The following is a 23,279-nucleotide window of genomic DNA, read 5'->3' on the forward strand; positions in this document are numbered from 1 at the left end:
ACTCTGAGTATAGGATGGAAAGATTGTAGAGCCATATGGCAAACTAATAAGGCGTTCTAAATACAGTGTCTGCATTCAAATAATGGTATCTAAAATATTTACTTTGATTGAATAATTGCATTAAATATAAATATTAAAACTGTTGAGGTGTATTATGTGAGTAATGGTCCAAAATCTGTTACGCTGCTGTAACAAGTCTAGATTTCACACTACAAAATTGCCAGCCCAGCATGGTCAGGCTTTAAGCAGCACTTTGCTTTATACAATTGAAGTTAGCAGTTGGCTAGTCTGAAGCTTTGAGTCAGGAAGCTGTCCGTTATGATTTAGACCCTTTTAACACATGAGAGAGTAAACACTAGGAGGCAAATTGATAGTTTACCAAGTCCATGTTTACTCAGGGAGAAGGAAGTTGTTTTCTTCCATTTTGCTCTTAGAGCAGCACCTACTCTGCTCCAAATAGAAGATCACTTGTCACTGTAGTTTGATTTCTGTTTTCTATTTAAACCATGACCTAGAAGAATTACTCACCTTTGAATTTATTTTTCAGAGGAAAGTGAAAATTAATATCATGCTGCTGAGAAAGCAATTAATATTTCACCAAGCAGTCTCAGTCCAAGGTTCTTGGAATACTATTTCAAAAATCATGTTAATTTTTTATTCAGCTCAGTCTGTCACCCATTAAGCCTGCTTCAGCAAGGTGAAACTATCAACGTGTGTTATACATCAAGTCATTCACACATATGAAATTTGGAAAGGTGTAAGCTTTTAAATGCTTATGCTGCGATAGTCAATCAAAGTATTGTTTATAGTGTGTGCATTGTATGTGTCAAAATATATCCATTTATACATATTCTTTTTTCTTTCAATATCAGGGATTAATATCAGGAAGGAGAATGACGTCTGGCAGCACGGTATCATGCTGGACCTCAGTTAATGACACCAGAATATTATCTATGAAATCTCAGTCATTACAATAAAAAACAATGTCATAGAATTGTAGAACAGTTAGGGTTGGAAAGGACCTTAAGATCACTTAGTTCCAACCTCCCTGCCATGGTCAGAGACATCTCATTCCAGATCTTGCTGCCCAAGGCTCTGTCGAACCTGGGCTTGAACACTGCCAGGAATGGAGCACTTAGCACTTCTCTGGGCAACCTGTTTCAGTGCCTCACCACCCTCACAGTGAAGAGCTTCTTCTTTATATCTAACCTGAACTTCTGCTGTTTAAGTTTAAACCCATTGCCCCTTTTCCTATCACTACAAGCCCTAACAAAGAGCCCCTCTTCAGCATCCTTGTCGCTGAGGTATGTTTTACTACACCTATACTAGAGTGTATTGCTTTGCAAACCCTGCCATACACCACAAACCTCTGATTCCCCTTACTGACATGTAGGGTCTCTCCTGAGATGCAAATAGGCTATGGAGAGCTCTAGCTAGCCAACTGCATGACTAATGTCAGGGTTTTCTTTCTTGAGAAATGTTTTGGACATGCCCACCTGAACTTGATCATTCCATAATTTAAGGCCAAAACATGATGGCTTTATTTTTTATTTTATTTTCAGTTTGTCAAATTAACATTAGCACAGGGTATTTTTGCAGTAATTAATGACCAGCTTTCCTCTGTGACATTTAGCTATGCATAGAAGATCAGCTCCTTACACCTAACCAGTCTTGCAAGGCTCACTTGCACATCGTTGCTTATGTATACTGATTTGTTAATGTGTAGCAAAGGCCAGTTGAAGGGTCTAACTTGTTCATCTTGCTTCACTTTCCCTCTCACCAATTTTGTGACATTTCAAAGCAGCCTAGGGAAGCTGGCAATGCTTCGAAGTAAGTACCAGCTCTGTAAGCTTCTTTATCAGCACATGGCAGTCTCACAGGTAGTGATAGGCAAGTACATCACGTGCTGTTCTGTTAGCTTCTTGCAAAGGAATTGAAACTTAAATCAGTTCATCAGAAAAGAAATGCCACATTGTGCTATTTAGGATTTGTATCACAGCCAATCCAAGCTCTTCATTTTATGAATCTTTATGATTAAATAGTATGCTCCATCAAAAATAATAACAGCTGCTCTTTGTGCCAGCTATTCCAAGTGATAGACCTCAAATTGGCTATTTTACCATCGCCAGCATTTTCCAACACATCATTCGGCAGCAAATTAAAATGGTCTGACCTTAAGAGAGTACTTATAGTTTAACTGTGAAGTTAAGTGATGCCTTTTAATACTAAGCAGATTTTTAGAAACCCTACTTAAAAGCATTTTATCTGATGTACAAAATCCTTTTTTACAGTACAAAGAAATAGTGAAAATTGGGTTCTGTGGTGGTTGCACTTACACTGATACTCTCTTTTTATTTCAAGTTCATGAGCTATATTGCAAGGTACAAGTAAACTTCCACAAACAGGGTACATAATTAACAACCAGTTAAGTAAAATTTCATTTTTTTTATTTTATTTACAGATCTTTAGGGAAATACATGTGCAATATGAGATACATCCTTTACATCATTTACACTGTAGAGCATTTGACTGCTAGGACAATTGTAGTGAGTAATTATATATATGAATTGATTTTTCTGAAGTTACTCTCTCACAAACTTATTTGGAGCTCCAAATATTGCTAAACCCATAGAACAGGGTATGGATATTCCAGTGAGCCACTGCTGCTGAGATGGATGCAGAACCACTAGATTTGCTTTTATGTTTAATTTTTTATTAGCTGTTCTCAAGTATTTTTTTTATTTTAAAGAGAAATAACCATTTATTTACTTCCTACAGTCTGCAATGATATGGTATTACCAGAAAGATATAGTGCAAAAGCAACTAAAGACAGAGCTCTAAAAAGGATTTTCAAGTGTCTTAGCAGAGGTGAAGAGCCCGTGCAGTTCATGATGAATGCCAAAAAAATGAGGCTGGAAAGGTCTCATTGAGACTTTGGCCTTAGAGCCCTTCATTGCCTCACTCAGATGCCCTGTGAGAAGGTGGTTGCTTGAGTTTCGTCAGCATTGCAGTATCATCAGGTGATTCATGTCAGCAGGGGCCTGAGGAATCTCTCTTCCAACCTCCTGCTGAAAGCAGGGTGAGCAGTGTATCTGGACCAGGTTACTGCTGTTGGAGGCACTCTTTTGGGCAGCTATATTAAAGCTGTTCTCCATTGCGACAAAGATGCTTGTTCGTGGGGAGCTGCGAGGACCTGTAAGACCTGTCAACCGCATCACTTCTTCACTTGTCTTTGAATTCACTTTTGCTGCTAGACTTGGTATTATTTGGTTTAGATTCACAATTTAAAAGCACTGCTTCCACCATGGAAGCTTCTACTGCTTTCCCTCTAACTGGATGTGGTAGTAATTACTGTTGTCAGCCAAAAGGTTCTGCAGGATCTATCCCAGTATTAAAACTACATATTTTCCTGAAAAGCTTTTGTTCAGTAGAAATTGCTTAGGAAAAATATCTGAAACTCTCGTTCTTATGCACTCTCTCACTTTTGTTCACATGAATCAACTTTTGCAGGCAGAATCCTTGCACAGGGGTAAAATATGTAAGTATTCTTCTCATCCTAGATCTAAGAGTGGATGTGTGCAGAAAGGGTGCACACAGTAGAGCTGTGTTGCGCTTGCTCTAAGCTGTCAAGCTCGAATCTTATCACCCTTTGGAAGAACATACCCACAGCATGCTGTAGGATGGCTGTCCAAGCTGAGCCTGAGATAAAATTCAAATAATAAGACTGCAGACAGTCTATTTCAATAACAATCCTAAAGAAAATCAACGTAGAAACTTATCTTTCCTTTCAGATTTTTCCTCTGCTTTTATCCTAGCCAGTTTGCACTCTTGATTGGTTCTCATGTCATAGTTATTTCTTACTGCAAAACCTAATGTTATGTTCTGTATTTCACAGCTCTAGTTCTTCAAAGCTTGGCTAACCCCATCACTAGGAGGATCTGCTGTCTTTCTGCAAAATCACACTATGTTTCTGAATGAACAGTCAAACTCTAAGAGTCTGCTCTACAGCCTGGAGGCCTTCATTTGCACCTGATGTCTCAGTGCAAAAAGGTTTTTGGACACATTAAGCACAAGCTTAGTGTGAGATTGGTATTTTTATAGCCTTGTGAAACTGGGGAGAGGTCTTTTGGCTTCATTAGGGTTGAGATTTCACCTTGAGAAAAAAACTGTAGGTAGAATACTGTAAATCATATTGCACCTTCTGTCAGCCCTCCTTCATCTTGCAAAGTGGATGCTTATAGCTGATTGAAAGAGAGCTGAATGGAGCTGTCTGAATGAAGAGAGGCAGTCCTGCTTGACTGCAAAGTAATACTGCTAGAGCAGGGGAAAAGGGTCCATTTGCTTTAAAAAACATGAGCCTGTCTGCTCATTTTCTAATCTAAGGATGCCATCAGGTTAGGGTGAGAAAACAGAGCTTCAGAGCACTAGGGCCAGTGGGCAAAAGGAATAATTTTCTGCTGGTCTGTTTAATGTGGGATGAGTTGACCTTGAAGCTTTTAGACCAGCAAATGAAGTAAAAGTGGATAACTCAGTCACTAACTAGCAAAACATCTGCACCATTCTGGCAGTGTTATAGGTTACACCAATAAAGTACTTTCAGCTTTACCTCACAGAAATCAGATAGTGATCTGTCACATTATTCAATGCTAAAGCTATAAAAGAAAGAGTTGAAACCAATATTATACTTTATACCTCACTAAAAAGGACACAAAGGCTATTTCTGTAACGAGCTATCATGCATTATCTAGGCACAGTGGGCAAAAAACGTAACAAATGTAGCTGAATAAAGCAAACCTTTACTATGGTGATGTTCAGAATATTAGAATATTACTTTGGTATCTGATGTACAGTTTAGGTGCATTGATCCGCTAAAGTAACACAAAAACTCCTGCCTACCCTCTCAGCACCTATCTATGTGACACATTGCCTGCATGTAAATTGTGTCACCAAAGAGCCACAGTAGCATGCAAGGAAGGTCTGAAATACATCTGAAGATAGAGCATGTCAAGTGAAGCTGTGTTGTCTGGAGGTGAGGCATAGCTAACTCAGTGTGATGGCTTTCATGGCATCATTGATTCATGCTATACTGGGTCACAGCACTATACCTATACCTTACCTATACCTATTTTCCCTAGTCTTCCTTCCTATCTAATTCATGGATGCCAAAATCCTCTATTAGGTTTGGTTCTTCAAGGCTTTCTGAAGTCAGGTCTAGAGCTGTAAATTGTTAGGTTGCAATCCATAATGCAAGGACTGCAAAAACTCTGAAAGGGATGCTTTTTCTTTAAATAAAGGTGCTTCTCTAAATACCATAAAAAATCCCACTGCCAGTTGGAAGTAAGCGTGAAAAAATTACATTATTCATTTCAGTGTGCCCATTAGAAAGTGAAGAGATGGTAATCAGGTAGTAATGTGGTATATTAGACTTGGTATCTTGGCCAGAAGAGGCTCACATGGTAATTGCAATCAAGCATGATGTTGTGGTTGGTGATAGTGTTGTTTAGAAAAACCCAAGGGAAAGTGTTGTCTTCACAAAGTGTACTGAGATTCTGCTGTGAAATAATTAGAAAAGCATGACTGACTTTTCATTTCATTTCAATTCATATGCTGTTATTTATTGATGGTATTCTGAAGAAGCAACAGCAGCATTATTTAGTATTTTTTTCTTGCTGAAATTAGCCAACTGGATCCTTGTTTTGAAAAGATCTCCCCACACCCTCCCTGGAAAGCTATTTTTATGCAATTCATCACTTTATTGACTGTTTGTGTCTATTTCTAGTCATGACTGTTTGTTACAGCATACAGTGTAAGATACATACTTGTGTAAATATATACTTGTATTTAATTGCTATTTTCTTATGTTGAATACCTTTATTATCCATCTGATTAATTCTATCCAAATATAGAATAAGGATGAGATTTACCATGTTCAACACCTTCATCAGTCACAAAGAATCACTTTGTTTGCAGATATTTGTCCCATAAAATATTTGCATTACCTTAAATGTTCCAGTTCGGTAATTCCCCTCCTATTCCTTATTTCCATTCACATAACAAAACTTAAACGAACCAGGTATTAATTAACATATAAAATCATTGAATTCAGAAAAACCCTGACCAGTGAAGGTCTTTTGCTGCCAGCAAACCTACACACTGAAGCTGCATCCTGAATATGTTGTGCTTACAAATGTATTTCATTCCAGTTAATCACATCCTTATTAATTTTTCAGCCGTTAACATTAATGATCCATAGTATAACCTTAATATAATATTTTTTTGTCTGATTTGATTATTGATTTAGCTCCAGAAGTGTTCCAGGCCTTTATGGATGGAGGTCCAGGATACTCATACCCAGTAGACTGGTGGTCGCTAGGAATTACAGCATATGAATTGCTGAGGGGTTGGGTAAGAATGATGGGTTTTGATGTTGTTACTTAACACACTGACTGACAGAAGACCCCAGGTTTGCAGTGCCCCTGAGCACACCCTTCAGGATAAAATCTGAGTGGATGGGGCTCAGGTCAGGAATGCTATCCTGGGTCTTTCCCAGCTGGAAACATTCTTGGGAATGTTTCACCCCATTTTCAATTACATTTGCCTGTGTTTGGCTAAAGAAAGGCCTAATGTTTAATGGCTTCTCCACAATGCTGAATTGGTACTTTGCAATGGTACTTTTTTTCCAAATAGAAGTTGAGATACTTTAGGCTTTATTATATCTTTGATTCTGTTGGCTAATACCTTAAAAGAGCTAACGCAATATCCTAAGATGTTTGGCCCAACTACAGAAAATGCTTATCTGCCAGTATACTTGTTACTTATCTAATCAATTATGTGAATAAGCTTAATGAAAAATCTTACTGAGCATGGTCAAACATCACAGAAGATAATGGAAAATTCTTTTCCATTTTGGTTCAAAGTATTGAAGTTGGTTGCTTAAATATTTACTATACCTATGGAAAACAGTAATTTAGATATTATTTCAGGATAATGACATAGCTAAGTAGCTGGTGTTTTTTAATTATTATTATTATAATTCCTATCTTAGAGTATTTTATTGCATTGCAGTATGCTGTTTTTAAAGAAAGGAGTGATTATTATCGTATGACATTAACTCAGTACTACTACACTCTCCTGTTAAGCACTTTGGAATGTGAGACAATCCATCCCACAAAGATCTCAGTTTCATTTAGGGTGACAGGCAAATGAAACTAGAAGTAAAGAACAATTATTATTCCCATTTTTGGATGGGAAACTTCATTTCATAGTGTCTGCACATTGTTACTTCAATCCAGAAGCCATATTTTTCAGAGGCATAAAACTTGGTCAATCTATGTTGTATTTCCATTGAAATGGCAAAAGCTGTGCTCCTGTTGCAAAAAACTCTCCCATGCCAAATTTCAGTGCCTGCTCTCAAAGCACAGGGGTATTAAAACCCTTAAGAAAAGGGTTTCTCCACATCATTCTGAAAATCTACTGAGTTTTTAAGCTGACAGCTGACATTATTCCCAGGATGGAAGATTTTAACCTGAACAGTTAAGACCTGAACAGCTAAGCGATAAACATAATACATCCTCAACCGTACCAACAGACAGTAGTATTAGCACATAAATTAAAAGAAAATCCTGCTGTTTTTTTACCAACCCTTTCACCAGTGAGTGTCTCCAAGAAAGCAGCACAATGAATGATTGTATAATGAAAGCTGAAGGCTAATCATCAAAGATCACTTTAATGTGACAGTCACTTTACTAAATGAAAAATTATACAGAATGGTATCCATTTGCCAAGATCCATACAATCTTTTCTGAATAAATTGATCTGGCTACAGACAAAGCAAAATTGAGGCTGAATCTATCCATGCCCCAGTCAACCAAGCCAGCTGCTTGTTTTCTCCTGAAGAGCGGCTCTTGCTCACTGAGCAAGCCGGAGGGTGGCTTTGAAGCCCATGCCTTTGTATTGACTAGGAAAAGGTATATTTTTTCCTGAATTCTATTTCTAAACTTTTCTAGTCCAGACGAGGCCTAAACGAAGCAATAGCAATGACAAGAGAAGTAGTGGTGGGTTGAAGAAATGTGCTTAACCAGAGGCATGTTGCTGTCTGCAACAACTGCGAGTTCCAGAGCTCCATCTGCTGCGGCAGCCCTGTGCAGACGCTGCAATGAAGCAGCTTGTGAATGCAAGGTTTCAGGCTAAATCTACAGGCAGGCAGCTCCCTCCTCCTCCACACTTCTGCAGCACTTTGTTCAGCAGCAAGGATGCCCCATTGCCACAGAGCAGATAGGCGGGTGCTCAGTGCAGCCCACCAGCTTCTGCTGCAGAAAGAGGAGTGTGTTGCACTGGGCAGAGCCACCCAGCTATATAAATTCCTGCATGGTGCATGCTAGTGCATGGGGAAGGCAGGAGGGAAGGGAAGAAGGAGCATTAGAAATGAGAAACATCAGAAATGTCAACTGTTTTCCACCTCTGAGCTGTGCATAGCACATGACACTGCCTGCTGAATTCAAGAGGAACTTAGTAAGAATAAGATGCTTTATACTGAGCTGCATTTTTGTTTTTGTTTGCCTCTACTGTTGTGAGATGGAAAGGTCCTCAGGGGAGGCTCAGGGTGATCAAGGTGTTGCAGCCATTCCCACGCCTTGCTCGTTACTACCAGGCAGTCGAGACAGCACATTGCTTGAAACAGGGCTGTAGCTACAGGAGTAGGTTGTGTCTAGGACAGAGCTGTCAGGACTATTTTTCAGTTATCTACAGTAGTGCTAGCATTCCTCAATGTTGCAAGCACATTTCTTTCCTTAGCTAGTTTCTAATAAGAGACCTAATGAGAAAAAAATGTAAATCATAAAGCTTTGCATCAAGTCCATGGAATTAAAACTGCATGATGGAAACCATGGCACGTATCAGTCTGTTCCTAAGGTATAGACCACTGCTAAAATATTATAGTAACTGTATATACTAAGCCCTCAGTATAGACAAGGTGAAGGAAAGAGATTGGAATTCTTCAACTTTAGCTTTCATTGCAATGTCAACAGTTTACAACAAACTTCATGAACAAAAGCAAACCAGATTATATTTTTCTTATTTCAAAATAAAATAGAAGGTTCTGACCCTCAAGAGGATTAAGTAGCTGAAAAATACGGGAGATATAGGTGTGAAGTGCCTATAAAGCCAAAATTTACAATGGCCATTTATAATTCAAGATAATAACAATATTAAAAATCTCTGCAAATCTCAAAAAATCAAGACTGCAGAATGCCAATAATCTTTAAATGAAGTAGGTTTTTAAGGATTTTTCACTGAGGGAAAGGCTTGGGCAGAAATATTCTCAACAGAAAAACCATCAATGATTCATTATTCCTTAAAGTCGCTATTTTTAGAGCTAAACCACCATTAACAATGATTGGTGTAAATTCTGGCTCAATAATCATCTTGGTCATATTGTTACATGAAGTCTAAATCAGCAGTAGGTTACTTCCTGACAATAAACAGAATGTTAACCTTTCATTTCTAATAGCTGGTTTAGGGCAGCATCACTGCAGGAAAGGAAAAACATATGACAGACTATTTCAAATGACAGTTTTGAACTTCATTCAAGAAAATCATGTATTTACAGCAGCAATTAGGTCCTGTTGAATTCATATGGACATGACAGAGCTAAATGACAACAAACTAACTGAATGTGAAACAGAGCAAAGAGATTTAAGCAATCCTTGGATTTATTTTGAGAACATCTCAATGCTTTGGAATGAATTTAGTTTCAAACATATGTTCAAAGTTAGACATGTGCATGAATCTTCTCAAACTAAGAATATTTTCTAGTCCTTTATGAAGAGTGGTTCCAATTCACTATCAGGTTAGACAGCTGATATCTAGAAATAGTCTTAAATTATAATCTTGTAGCAGTACATGCTAGCAAAAGTCAAGGGATGATTCAGTTCTTAGTGAAGATAATGAGTGTCTGCCCTTTGCTGTTGAGGGTATTAGATTAGAAGGTGACTCTGTGTCGTGCATGAATTGTGATGCATCAGTTTGCACACCGCTGCTATCTATTGGCCGCAGATCTCATATCACGTATTTGTCACCAGCTGGGTACAACTTAATTCACAAACAATCATCATTCTATCCCTGTTTAAAAAAAATACATTAAGTATCATTCTAACAACTTGGTTCACAAATGCAGGTCTTTAAAAATATGTGCACAATAATTAATAAGAATACATATTTATATGTAGTACTCTTATTTCCAAAGCTGCATTTCATAAAAGATAAATCACAGTGATCTTCATGAGCAAAGCACTGTAAAGCCTGGACCTTCTCTTCAGCTATAGAAGAATTTAGGTACTGCAAACACAGGACAGCAGGTCCTGTGCGAATTTTAATTTTAGAGTTAATTTTAGATTGCAAAAACATCAAAAGCAAAGGGTTGGGATTTGGAATCTACTTTTCTTACTGTGGTTCTTACACAGGTTTTTGTAAGCATTTTTGTATTTCTCTATCTACTAAGTAAAATCAGGATGACAAATCTCCCTTGAGCCACCACTTCACCACTTTGTCCATTTAGATCACAAGAACATAATCCACATTTCACATAGAATGCCCCAGCAACAAAATTCTTCAGTCTTCCCATCTGAACTTACACTTCTTTCCATGAGAGAAAAAATTGCAGAGGAAATGAATCTATGAGTAACTACCTTCATTACAGCTGAAGAAAAGCACACACACAAAGAAGGTTCAGCCAAAACATTGTTATGTTTTGATGTTTTTGATATTTCCAGCATAAACAACACCAAGCTCAGGAAAATGTAATTGTCTACACTCTTTTATCCATTTGTGCTGACTTGATATTGATTTAACTTTACCCCAGAGACCCTATGAAATTCATTCAGCCACCCCTATTGATGAGATACTGAACATGTTCAAGATAGAAAGAGTTCACTACTCATCTGCATGGTGCAAGGGCATGATAGCACTACTGAAAAAGGTAAGAAAGCTACAAACACTTCTGTCCTGTCTTCTGTCTTCTTCCAGAAACCCCTCCAACAATGCAGAGACATCAAACAAGCACACACCTTAAGTAGTCAAAATATCAAGGTTAGGAAGGCAGGGATTATTCTTAGATTTTCTGATTGTGAATGGTGCAGTATTTACTTTGGGGATCAATAATTTCTACTCTGTACTGTGGCCCCATTCTCTCCAGCCCTGGTTCTGTATATTGGAGAGGGAATGAAGAACCATTCTGCACACTGAATGCTACAATTTCTAGCCAGGGAACTTAGAAGTGAAAAGAGCTCTATTTCTCCCTGCTCTATGTTGCTATAGCTGCAACAACTAAAGTTGAGCCACCTTTCTGTAAATATTACTACACTACAAGATAGAGCTCTTTCTGAATGTATCATGACCCTGGAAGTCATTTTCCCCCTGAAATCCCAGGTTTTTTTATTTGGTTTAATTTTCTGGCCATACTGCAATGATCATCTGTCTCTCTTAGGTATTTCAGATCATCAATACTGTTATTTGAGCAGGAAATATTTGTGAATTGATGAATAGAGGAATAGAAGATCAATTTCTTTTGCAGCAATAAGCAATCTGTTTTTTATAACGGTTAACCTTAATTGCTGCTAGGATGCCAAGTGTAACTATATAGTCCAATAAATTTAAGATGAAATACAAATTGTTGGGTGGCATTGAACTGTGATGTTTCATGTTGCCTGGACTCTTGTGCAGTTGTAAATGGACTTTTGTTACTAATACATTTATATGCTTCATGCCTTCAACAGCCACCTGGTGGCAATTAAATCATATTCATATCCTATGAGTTATCACTTCTGGGTTTTTTAGACCTGGTCTTCCAGGAGCCATTAGAAGATTCCCTAGCCAACTCTTTACTCAGAATGTGTATCATACAGTTTATGCATGTGATGAATTTACTCATGTATATGGCATACATAAATGCCTTGTGCTTGCTCACAGCTCCTCACTAAGGACCCAGAGTGCCGTCTTTCAAGCCTTGCAGACATCCAAAGCTCTCCATACCTAGCTGATGTCAACTGGGATGCTGTTCTAGAGAAAGCTGTGACCCCAGGCTTTGTTCCTAACGTAAGTCAATATTTCAGGTCAACTGTGTTTGCAAATTCTGACTTTAATTATCACTGCTTGTTTACTTGTTTACGCTTGCATTTATTGCTCTTCAGTGATTTACTTCTCAAAGCTTTACTTTTTATTCTACTTTCATTTACTTAGCCACAGATAAGGGAAAATTTGGCCCATTTTATTAGATCACACCAAAAACTCATTAACCTTGGTTCACATTTTGTTCCCTTTCAAATAAAAAACAATTTTCCAGGCTTCGCTTTTCAGCTGTTAGAGCAAATGGTTGTGGAGCCAAACAATACCAAGATGATGGTTGCTGCTGTGAAAGTTGGGCATCTGATTAACATTTGCAAAACTTTTTAACACCCCAATGTGCTGTTCCTTTTTCACTTAAAGAACACTGTTTCAAAAGACTGACCTATTTTCTTTGTGACATTTTCCTACGCTAAAACATTAAAATTCTGTGAGGGAACCTGGTGGTTTCTCTTTTTACCATGGTCCTATTTTGTTGGTATTTTCTGGATATTGCCGTTTTGATCATATATAAATAGATACAATTAAAAAGCAATGCCTGTGGTGTTAACATGCTTCTCCACTTTGTTCACTCATTCTGTACCATAATTTTTCTCATAACAACACATTTGCAGCATAAAAAGGTCTGATAATATTTTTTTTTTATGTGACCATAAACAAAGAGGAGGAAGAGGGTACAGCTAAACCCTGTCTTCTTGCATGTTAGAGTTCTTGCTAAATATGATGGGGACAGGCTTCAGCCTTGCAGAAGCTGAGGGTGAGAATGCATTGCTTAATGGAGCAAAAGCAGCCAGGCAGGTTGCCAGGACAGTATTGACAGTATTTGCTGTGCTTCTTGGCACCTGATCAGAGCCTTTCCTGGAAGCAACATTCTGCAGGAGAAGAAAGCTATAGATTGGAAAGCAGGGCCTCCTTCTGTGAGCTTGCGGAAAGACCAGGAATATAGCAGGTAACTAGTGCAACAGGTGAAGAGAAAGGTTGGCCCCTCTTAGACACTTTAAAGCAATGTTCACTGGGGTAAAACTCCAAGGCCAGGACTCCTTTCCTCTCATTCAACACCTCTGTGCTCTGAGTAACTGCTGTCCCATGCTGGGCCCTTCCCCTATGCTCTTTCAAGTTGCTATCCTAAACAAAGCACTGCAGAAAAAAGTTCCTTCGTGGATTGGTGGACAGTGGACTCCATTCACTTGGTGGTGTGGATCTACAGGACGAATGAAGACTGCTTTTCCTGTTTTCCTATTTTCTAAGTTAGATCAGCTGTCTGACATACTGGAGGTGTGCCTTGATTCCTTCTCAGACAAAACTCAACAGATTATTTAGACCTTCTACTCTTAGATGGAAATTTCATCAGCTGTCAACATGTGGGAAACTTCACAATCCTGCTTTGTATTTTAAAAGAGGGATCCCATACCCAGAGGTACAACATACCTGAGGATCCAGAGGAGTCCCAGGCTCTGCAAAGCCCATATGTGCACAGGTACATGTCTTAGGACTTGAAGTTGAGAGGACTTAAACCTGCTTCACTGAAACCAGCTACTGAAACCTGCCTATAGCAAGTCTGTTCTCTGCTCCTGTTGCTGCTCCAGTGTTTTCCTTTCCCCAGACATCTCCTTGGTCTCCTCCTTGCTCCCAATCACACTTGAATTCATAGGACCATATCTTCCATCTTAACTCTTCTCCCGAGAACCATATTCAAGCCAGCTTCAGTCCAGGAGTGGGTCCAGGTAACGGGATGTGTGCCACCCTATTAAGCCAGCCTCCCAAGCAGTGAGGTGTGGCAGTTTGGCTGTGATAATAAGATCTAATAAAGGGACTGCAAGTTTTCTACATCCAGCTGGCTTACACCCAGAGCTGGAGCACAAGAAGTGAGTGGTAGCTTGCATCTGTAACCCTAACTCCTTAATTCACAGTTCTCATGTAGCTGTCTGCTTCTTTTCATCTGGATTTAGATTGTTCTGAGGGTACCTTACTCCTTAGAAAGTACAGAGAAGCTTCCTGTTTTCTTAAGAATAGCAAAAAAAAAGAAACTTTAAATGTGATTTCAGAAGCAATTGTGCAACCAGTGTGTCTGGGACTCCTCTGTTAGCCAAGTGGCTTGTCGCTGTGTCTGATGTTGACAGTGGTGAATGTTGACTGAGAAAAGACTAAGTTCTCTTGAAGTACTTTCAACTGTCATCCATTAAACATCTGTCAGATAGCGATTCTTCTCATTTGGATTCACCTTATTTGTGTTTGGCAGGAACTTATAATATTGGAGGCAAAACAATATTCCACATTTAAAAGGAAATAAAAAGTTACTTTTACTTACTCGAATTAATCTGAAAGTCCCATTACAAGTCCTACCAGGCACTTCAGGACAGGAGTTCACATTGCAGGGCTTGCTCCTCCTGCTTGATCAGGTGTCCTAGGAAAAACAGCGAGAAGGCAAGATTCAAGGTGTCTTGTTCGAGCACATTTCTTTATTATAATAAACTTTACTGTTTCATAAACATAAATACCTGTTTTGGCCAGGCATTTTCCGAGAGCTTTTTTCTCTGTTACACCAGTAAAACCTTTGCCTATCTGGGACCATGCAATAGCATCTCCTTTGGTTTTCAGGCTTTGGTGAGAGGGTGCATTGAGCCCAACACAGGCTGGGATTTGGGGATAGCTGTATGACTAGAGAGTTTTATACATTTTTGGCAGCATGTTTTTGCCAGGAGATTGCCTGCCTTCTGCAGGCTGGAGGACACATGGGAGGCTTGTGTTAGGAAAGTCCTATCGTTTAATTTCTCCCTGTGCAGTTTGATTCTGTAAACTTTGTTTTTACATAACAAGTACATGTGTTTCTTTCTGCTTTACTTATTTTATTTCTATTCAGCTTGGAGTTCCGGATTGTTAGTAGGGGTTTTTTGTACATGAGAGATTTGATAAAGGAAGCAAAAATTTGCTTCAATATTATTTGTTTTCATTTTTAAAGCTTCAGAATTAAAGTGACACATTTAAGTGCTCAAACAAATGTTCAGACTGTACATGCTCAAAAAAAGGAACTGATTGGTTAAATGTAAAGAATTATTTATTTATAAATAAATATAAATAAACCATAAACTTCCATTACTTAAGACAAAAATAAACATTACTAAACCCGACTGGATAGTATGCAGGAAAAGGCATCAGAAAGCTTAATATTATACTGTGAGTATATAGACTTAGCTATGAATAAAATGATGGAGTGATCTCTAAACCAAATGTTTCATTATAGGAGACCACAAGTTATACAAATGATTTCTGATGTGGTTTTACTGATTAGTGTCTTTGGTTACTAAATATCTGCCATTCATATATGACTTATCTTAGTACTTCCACCTTGCCAGTGACAATGGTGTGATTGAACTCTCAGAAGAAAACAGGCTGCTTTTCAGAGCTTCCATCACAAAATCCAAATGGTTTGCACGGTTTATTTTTATGTTTTGAGAGAATGAGAAAGGAGCTCAGGTTATTCTGATCTTAAGGAGCAGCAAAACCCCGACCCAGTAATTAGGATGCCAAGTTGTAAACTGAACCATAGCTTTTCTGGCTGTACCCTAGCTCTTACCCTTAAATAGGAGAGGAAGAGCTCAATCCCAAATGTTGCCATGAGATGGTTTTACTGCACTAATGAATAGAATTTAAAAAAAACCCTCAAGGCATAAACTATGCTCCTGTAAACTTTTATGCTGAAAAGATCTGAAAGAATCAAGAACCTGAAAAGAATTAAAGAAGAATCTGAATAGAATCAAGGAAGGAAATGACCATATAAAAGTGATGTTTCCAATCAACCTGTTTGGAAAGGGCTTCCTGATACAACAAAGGTTTGTTTCAAGCATCATAAATTAACATAAAAACAGAAAAATTAGAATATTTAAGTAATGCCAGTAACAGGTAAGAAAAAGCATAGTAAAGTGAAATGAAGCACATGATTGGGAAAAGCCAGCACGGATTCACCAACAGCCAATTGCGCTTGACAAACCTTATATCCTTTTGTGGCAAAGTAACCCGCTCAGTTGCTGTGGGGTGAGCAGTGGACATTGTCTACCTGGATTTCTCCAATGCTTTCAAGACAGTCTCCTCCAACCTTCTCCTAGAGAAACTGATACATTATGGTCTAGACTATTGCTCTGTGTTGCGGTGGGGACTGTCTGACTGGCTGCACCCAGGGGGTGAGGGTAAATAGCAACTTTTCAAACAGGCAACCTGTCACCAGTGCGGTCCCCAAGGGTTGGACTTTGGGCCCAGTCTGTTTAATATCTTCATAAGTGATCTGGAAGATGGGATCAAATGTACCCTGACCAAATTTGCTGAAGATACCAAACTGAGAGTGGAAGCGGACACTTCAGAAGGGAGAGCCACCCTGCAGGATGACCTGGAAAGTCTGGAAGAGTGGGCTAGCAAGAACTTTATGAAGTTCAGCAAGGACAAGTGTAAGGTCTTGCAGCTGGGAAAACATAACCCAGGAGTGCAGCACAGGCTGGGATCTGCCCAGCTGGGGGGCATCTCTGTGGAAAGGGACCTGGAGATCCCAATGACCAGCAAGCTCGAGGTGAATGAACAGTGTGCTGCCACGGCAGAGAAAGCCAATGGCATGCTGGGTTACATCAGCGAGGTCATCACCAGCAGAGATAAAGATGTCGTTGTCTCACTCTACCAAGTGCTTGTCATGCCACATCTGGAATACTGTGTTCAGTTCTGGTCCCTGCTATGCAAAAAGTTGTGGATGGGCTGGAGAGGCTCCAGGGAAGTTTCACAAAGATGATCAATGGACTGGAGAGCTGTGTGAGGAAAGACAGAGAATGGGGTTTTTCAGCCTAGAGCAAAGAAGGCTCAGGGGAGACCTTACCACCATATTCCAGTATTTAAAGGGTGGCTACAAAGAAGATGGAGACTCTGTTTACAAAGAGTCACGTAGAAAAAAGAAGGGGTGATGGACACAGGTTACTCCTGGAGAGATTCTGGTTGGACACAAGAGGAAAATTTTCCAAAGTGAGAACAATCAGCCATTGGAACAATCTCCCTAGAAAAGTAGTGGATTCCCCAATGCTGGATACCTAAGATTCAACTGGACAGTGTGCTGGGACATCTAGACTAGGTCATGCTTTGCCTAGAAAGGTTGGACCAGATGATCCGTGAGGTCGTTTCCAACCTGGTAATCCATGATTCTATGAACTATTTTTTTATGTAAATGCTGCTAACCAAAAAAGGCCCCCTCCTTCCTTTGTTACCATGGACAGGAGCTAGGTAGTTGAATCCACCTTCACCTCTTCAGAAAAGCAGATTTTAACAAGTAAGGTCTTAGTACTCCCCTTCCCTCCTGCACTTTTACAGTTGTCATTTTTGTTCAGCACTAACTGATATTCTGATGAATGCCCTGGGCCAGATTAATCTCCCTCATTGGAGTGACGTAATTGGAGTCACTCTAGGAGTACATCTTCGTATAACTAGGAAGAGGATCTAAGTCTTTATGATTGCTTTATGATTTTTATCTTATCTCCCTTATTTAGAATTCAACTGTCAGTCCAGGCCTAAAAAGACAGTTTTCCTTTTACTGTGGTTGTGAAGCTGGATCATTATTAATGATATTAACGCTTGATGGGCAAACTGAAAAAACACCATGATGCTTCAAAGAGTAATTTTGAATCCTTTTGTACCAGAAAGGAAGATTGAACTGTGATCCTACATTTGAACTTGAAGAAATGATTTTAGAGTCCAAACCTCTCCATAAAAAGAAAAAGCGACTTGCCAAAAACAAAGCCAAAGATGGAGCTAAGGAAACCTGCCCACTGGTAAGCTGGGGACTGTGGCTGCAGTCAGTGGCATTTCATTTAAATTCTTTAACAGACAGACTCAGTTTTATCAAGACTCAGTTTTGTCATGTCTGAAAATAGACTTAGTCTCTATGTCTGTCATTTTACATACAGCATAAATGATCTCCAAGGCAAGATGAAAAGCAACCATTTATTTCAAATAGTAGCAGCATGTTTAAGTTGTAATCATTTTTAAGATTCACTCAGATGCTCATTTAAACTATGAAAAAGTGTTGCCAGTTGGCAAATATGCTTCCCACACATGGACAGATAGTTACAAAGAGTATTTATCCACTGATAATATGAAAAATGAAAACTATGCAGCATGGAAAGCTTGTTATTTATCAGTGTTTTAAAGCCGCTTCTTGCAGTCTTGATTAATGTGTCCCATGTAGAATGACTGATTGTATAAACAGTCTATACTTTGGAGAAAATGAAGAAATAATAATTTTCCAGACTTGAATTCTCATTTCAGTGAGGTTTTAAGAACTCTGTTGCTGCTCTTAATGATACTGAATGCTCGTGAAAGCTCTTCTTCTTAGAGCTATCAGACATAAAATTCCTTGTGGGGAATTTCTTCCAAATGAAAGATTGATTGTGCTGTCACTTTTGAAGAGCCTTCAAAATGCCTTTTGATAGTATCCATTCATAAGCCTCTTTGTTCAGTATTGTTTCAGTCGTTGTGATTTTTGTCTATGATTTTCCATCTTTTTTAATCAACTTATTCATGCTGTTTTTTAAAGAACGTGCACCTGCAGCAGTGTTTGGAAACCGTTAGGAAAGAATTCATCATATTCAACAGAGAGAAGTAAGTGCAATTCTTAATGCCTGTTTAGCATTTGCTACTGAAATGAATTTGCGATTTATTTTTTCTTTCTCTCAGCTTAAGAAAAAGTGATTAATGATCAGGGCAGCATGGTCTAAAGGGCTTGGATTTCCACTGATTTCTTCTTACAGTGTGTGATGGTTTGGTAGTTTTTCCACCTCTGAAAGCAAGCAAAAGTGCTTGTGATATCAAACTATGTTAAAGAGATAAGGTAAATATCACTGTCACTCTGCAGAGAAACTGTTGGCAATTAAGCAAAAGGAATACAATAAAAGGGGCTTTTTCACAAAACAAAACTAAGAGAAGTAATAAGTTGTGAAATTTTAGTAGTATGAACTGCAGTGTTCTGACTTGGAAACACTATTCATTCATATTTCACCACTATAAAAACACAGTTTATTTCAGCAGAGCTAAATATTAAACCTATATCAAACACAAGTCTGAATCCCAAGGATGTCAATAGTTTTCCTGGTCCAACTAATACACTGCATTTCATGTAGTGTACTGTGTGTGAGTTGGTGCCACTATGGACCCCTTTGTATGAACAGATAGATACAGCCTGTAACAGGAGAGCTGCTTGTGTCTTTGATTGAATCTTGCACTTTGTCCAAGTATATTCAGTGGTTTTATTTGACCTAATTGTATCTGCAAGCCATTGTAATGGAGCTGTGAAATATAAGAAATTAATTAAAAAGTGGTGACTAACTTATTGCTTACAGTGCAGGTAATTACTGTCTTCTGTAAATAAAACTGGGAAAGGAATTGTCAACTTTGCACAGCTGACATGATGTCATGAAAGAAATTATGCCATATGGGCAACCCCAATTTTCCTGTTACAATCTGGAACATGTCTATTCCCAGTACTGATGGCTCACAGAAACTGCAGCAAAGACTTGCAAAGAAAAAGAAGTTCTGTCAGATTCTTCATGTTATTTTGCATGATCTTTAGCACAAGAGAGCCATATGTTTATGTAAGATCCATAAACAAGAAAAGCCAGACCAAGTCAGCACATAAGAGGTTTACAGAAAGGTCTTGGCTGACTTCTCTGAATCAGTTTTGGTGTCAGTGCACAAGGGAATTCCCAAACTTTGTGTGATTTTTATTAACCACAAAACCCAAAATGATTAAGATTGTAATAACAACAACAGGAAAAGATTACATTGATAGATCAATTTAATGTGTTTCTGATAAGTTGTTCATACAACTAGTTCATTTCCAGATACAACTCTTTCACCTCCTTCAGAGTCATTTGTCAAGAAAACCCTATAGACAAATAGCAATATTTGAAAGAATAAAATAACAGGTTTTGTAAAACACCTTCAAAATCCCTTTGTGTGTGCTCCCTAGCATTAAATAATTTCTATTGACATGGGTTTAGTTTCTTATTCTTAATTTTTTTTAGCAGTGCATAGGAAGATTTTTTATTTGTTTCATATTGCATGACTACAGTAACAGCACAAGCTATAAATGACTCTGAGAGGCTGATGAGAGATCAAGGAGAAATTTAAACGGAGTACAGGCAAAATGGAAGCAAAAGATAAAACACATGCACTTCATCTAGAACAGCATGTGTTTTGGTCATTGCTTGATTGCCTTTGACAGGGTGAAGGAAAATATTTAGTATAGACCTATAACAGATCCTGCATTGTCTAAAGCCTCATCACAATCATTTCTTGTTTAAATCATATTAGAGCTGAAGAAGGGCAGGGAGAGACTTCTGTAATACTTTTCTAAGACAAACATGTTAATAAGGAGGGAAGCAGAGGTCAAATTTTTGAAGTGCAAAGTGAATTCAAGTTAATGGGAATAAAGTAAGAGCAATGAGAGACTCAGATATTATTATACCGGAAGGAAAAGGCTACACAGTATACGCCAGAGTAATTCATCGTGGCTTTTCTTACACCTTTCTATACCCTCAGGGCTGTATGTACAGGCTGAAGCTGTACTTACATGGATTTTGCTGACAAATGATTTTTTCCTGGTTTTAAATCTATTTCTACGGATAGATGCTTTATTACATCTAGAAATGCAGCACCAATTCTACAGTATCTGAATGTGTATTCCTACAGACTTACCAGCAACTGTTCAAGAACCTGATCTCATTTAGCAGCTGTAGGCTGCAGTTTCAATATTTTTTTGGAGGTGGAGGATGGGTGGGGGAGTAGAAGCAATATTGTAAAGATAAGGCCACACTATTTTTGTAGTTTTATTAAAAAACTGGGCACAGATTATTTTGCTATTTTTGTGGTGTTGTCACTAAACAAATGCTCACATACATCTTATTTCTGTTTCTGAATATCCAAAACCTGTAATAGCCAAAAAAAGGAGAAATAGATTCAATATTTGCTTGCAGTGGAATCATATATCTTACCCTTTATGGTTCCTGAGCCACCTCTTCTCCCTGAAAGATGTCTTCAAGATTAAAGAGATTAGCAAACAAAGAACAGGAAAAAACACAGGAAATACCTACTCCTCAGTTAGATGCTTCACAAATTTTTCATCAAAATTATCAGCCAGCTAATGAAAGTAAAATCATATAGCCACCTTTTACTGAGTAGAATGTGTATTTCACATCTCCAATGTACATGAAAATGGGTTAGAATTCTGCAGAACTAGTTTACTAATTGCAATGGAGCAATAACCTCACATAAAATACATAGTTTAAATAATTCTAGTGAATACATTTAAAAACGTTCTAATGGTTTTGAAAGCAAAGTCTTTCTACTTAACACTAACATCCCTCAATAGCATTGCTATGAGATTGATCTGAACAGGCTTGCCTCTTTCCTAAGCTGCTAGCACACCTTATTTCTCTTCTCAGTATTTGTTCAATGAAGCCATACAAAAAAATTCTGCTACAGATTGAAGCAGACAGATGGCTGCTGCACATTTCCCTCCTTTCCTTGCTATATTTCCTACTATTTGGCCATACCTGGTTCTTTTCTAAAACATACTGAACAGTTCTAAGTGAACAGACAGCTCTCTGTTCCCAGAATAAACAACAGAAGTTGAGGGAGCATATTTTAAGCATATTAAGATGCTTAAAATCATATAGTCTGATTTTGTCCATATCATAGGTGAAGAGCTTACTTTATATTCTCTGCATTTTTAATAAGATGAAATTTATTATCATTCTCTTTGTACTTCCTTTTTTTCCCCTTTCAGTTGTCTTTTCAGATTCAAATCCAGAGTCCCTGGGTGCTCTGTTTCATTTCAGTTTGCTTGGTATTGAATATTCATAATGATTTGCAATATACCTCACGGAATATACTTTCATTAATAGGTATTTTATGTCATTTAGTGTCTCTGGAGATATTTATATTGCCATAATCCCCGTAATATCTGAATGCTTTATGGATGAGGCTACAGCACTTTTCTTGCCACTTCTGCTGACCTTAATTCAGTTTAAATCCATCTCTTTCTGAGCATTTCAAGTGGCTGCTCTTCACTGATCTGTTTCTTGTTCCTTTTGTGTTGGATATGTCTTCTTTTGGAGATTGCTCCTGCAGTTTCACCTAATTAGAAAGAAGATGATTGAATCTGGTTTACTTTTGAGCACTAATAACTCATGATTGATCACATAAGCGCTCTCACTCTGCCTTTGATTCCTGTTCATTATTACTGGCTTAGAATTACCAGTCCAGATGTCACTTTCTTCATTATACCAAGCCATGCTGCCTAAAGATTCAAGCATAGCATGTCCAAGAGAGTAATCTTTCTGCAAGCATATCTTCAAATTCACTTTTTTAGGGAAAAGGGTGATCACAAAAAAGCCATAATTTCAATAATGTGTTCCTTTCACATTTTCATGGAGGAAAAAATAAAAAGCTAGTGAGTGTCTGAAACCTCATTTTCAAAGCCTGCCTGGAAAAATGGCCAAAGCGAGTAACTATATTATTGTAGTGGCTACACTTCACTGAATGGACATCCAGCTTTGGGAATTAAAGTTTGTGTGGTGGTGCATATATCAGAGCATTCAACGTACTGAAATGTGGTCCTGGAAGGATCAGGGTAACAGACACAAATCCTCATCATGGTAGGCCAGCAACTTGTTTCCATTGACTTTCTGTTTATTTTTCTAATAAACACAAGTGCAACTCACAAAAACAAGCCAAAAAGTCAATTCATAGGCAAAGAAAAACTTTCATTTCCACATCTCATACTTTGGAGACAAATCAAAACTGTCTGATTCTGAGCACTGGGGAAGATTATTTTTAATAGGTTACATCAGACAAATCATATTTCTGATAAATGAAGACCGCATAACATGTCATGACTGTTCAGTGAGCAGAAGGGGTTACCTTCATGATTTCTCTTCATCTGTCTTCATGCCCTACACTAGTGTAAATTCTCACTTGTTATGAGCCTCCATAAATTAAGAATGAATCATGGAGACTGAACTCACCTGTTTTAGGAAAGCATTTTGAGGCCAGTTCCAGAAGAAATGCAGAAACAAGCCAGTAATATTATTATTACCAATCATTATGATACTTTGTGTATCTTCTGACTATATTCA

The 23,279-nt window shown here is 38.2% G+C and overlaps 1 protein-coding gene across 2 annotated transcripts in view; it reads left to right on the top strand.

Moving 5' to 3' along the window:
- Window positions 1–23,279, top strand: part of STK32B (serine/threonine kinase 32B) — a 165,088-nt gene that overhangs the window by 131,352 nt on the left and 10,457 nt on the right. For both annotated transcript variants that reach the window (XM_065665304.1, XM_065665305.1), the window contains 5 exons: window positions 6,302–6,405; window positions 10,859–10,975; window positions 11,965–12,090; window positions 17,784–17,915; window positions 18,680–18,744. In XM_065665304.1, coding sequence (XP_065521376.1) covers window positions 6,302–6,405; window positions 10,859–10,975; window positions 11,965–12,090; window positions 17,784–17,915; window positions 18,680–18,744 — 544 coding nt within the window. The remainder of the gene's footprint in view (window positions 1–6,301; window positions 6,406–10,858; window positions 10,976–11,964; window positions 12,091–17,783; window positions 17,916–18,679; window positions 18,745–23,279) is intronic.

Source organism: Lathamus discolor, chromosome 1 (genome assembly GCF_037157495.1).
Source record: "Lathamus discolor isolate bLatDis1 chromosome 1, bLatDis1.hap1, whole genome shotgun sequence".
In the NCBI taxonomy this organism is placed as follows: domain Eukaryota; kingdom Metazoa; phylum Chordata; class Aves; order Psittaciformes; family Psittacidae; genus Lathamus; species Lathamus discolor.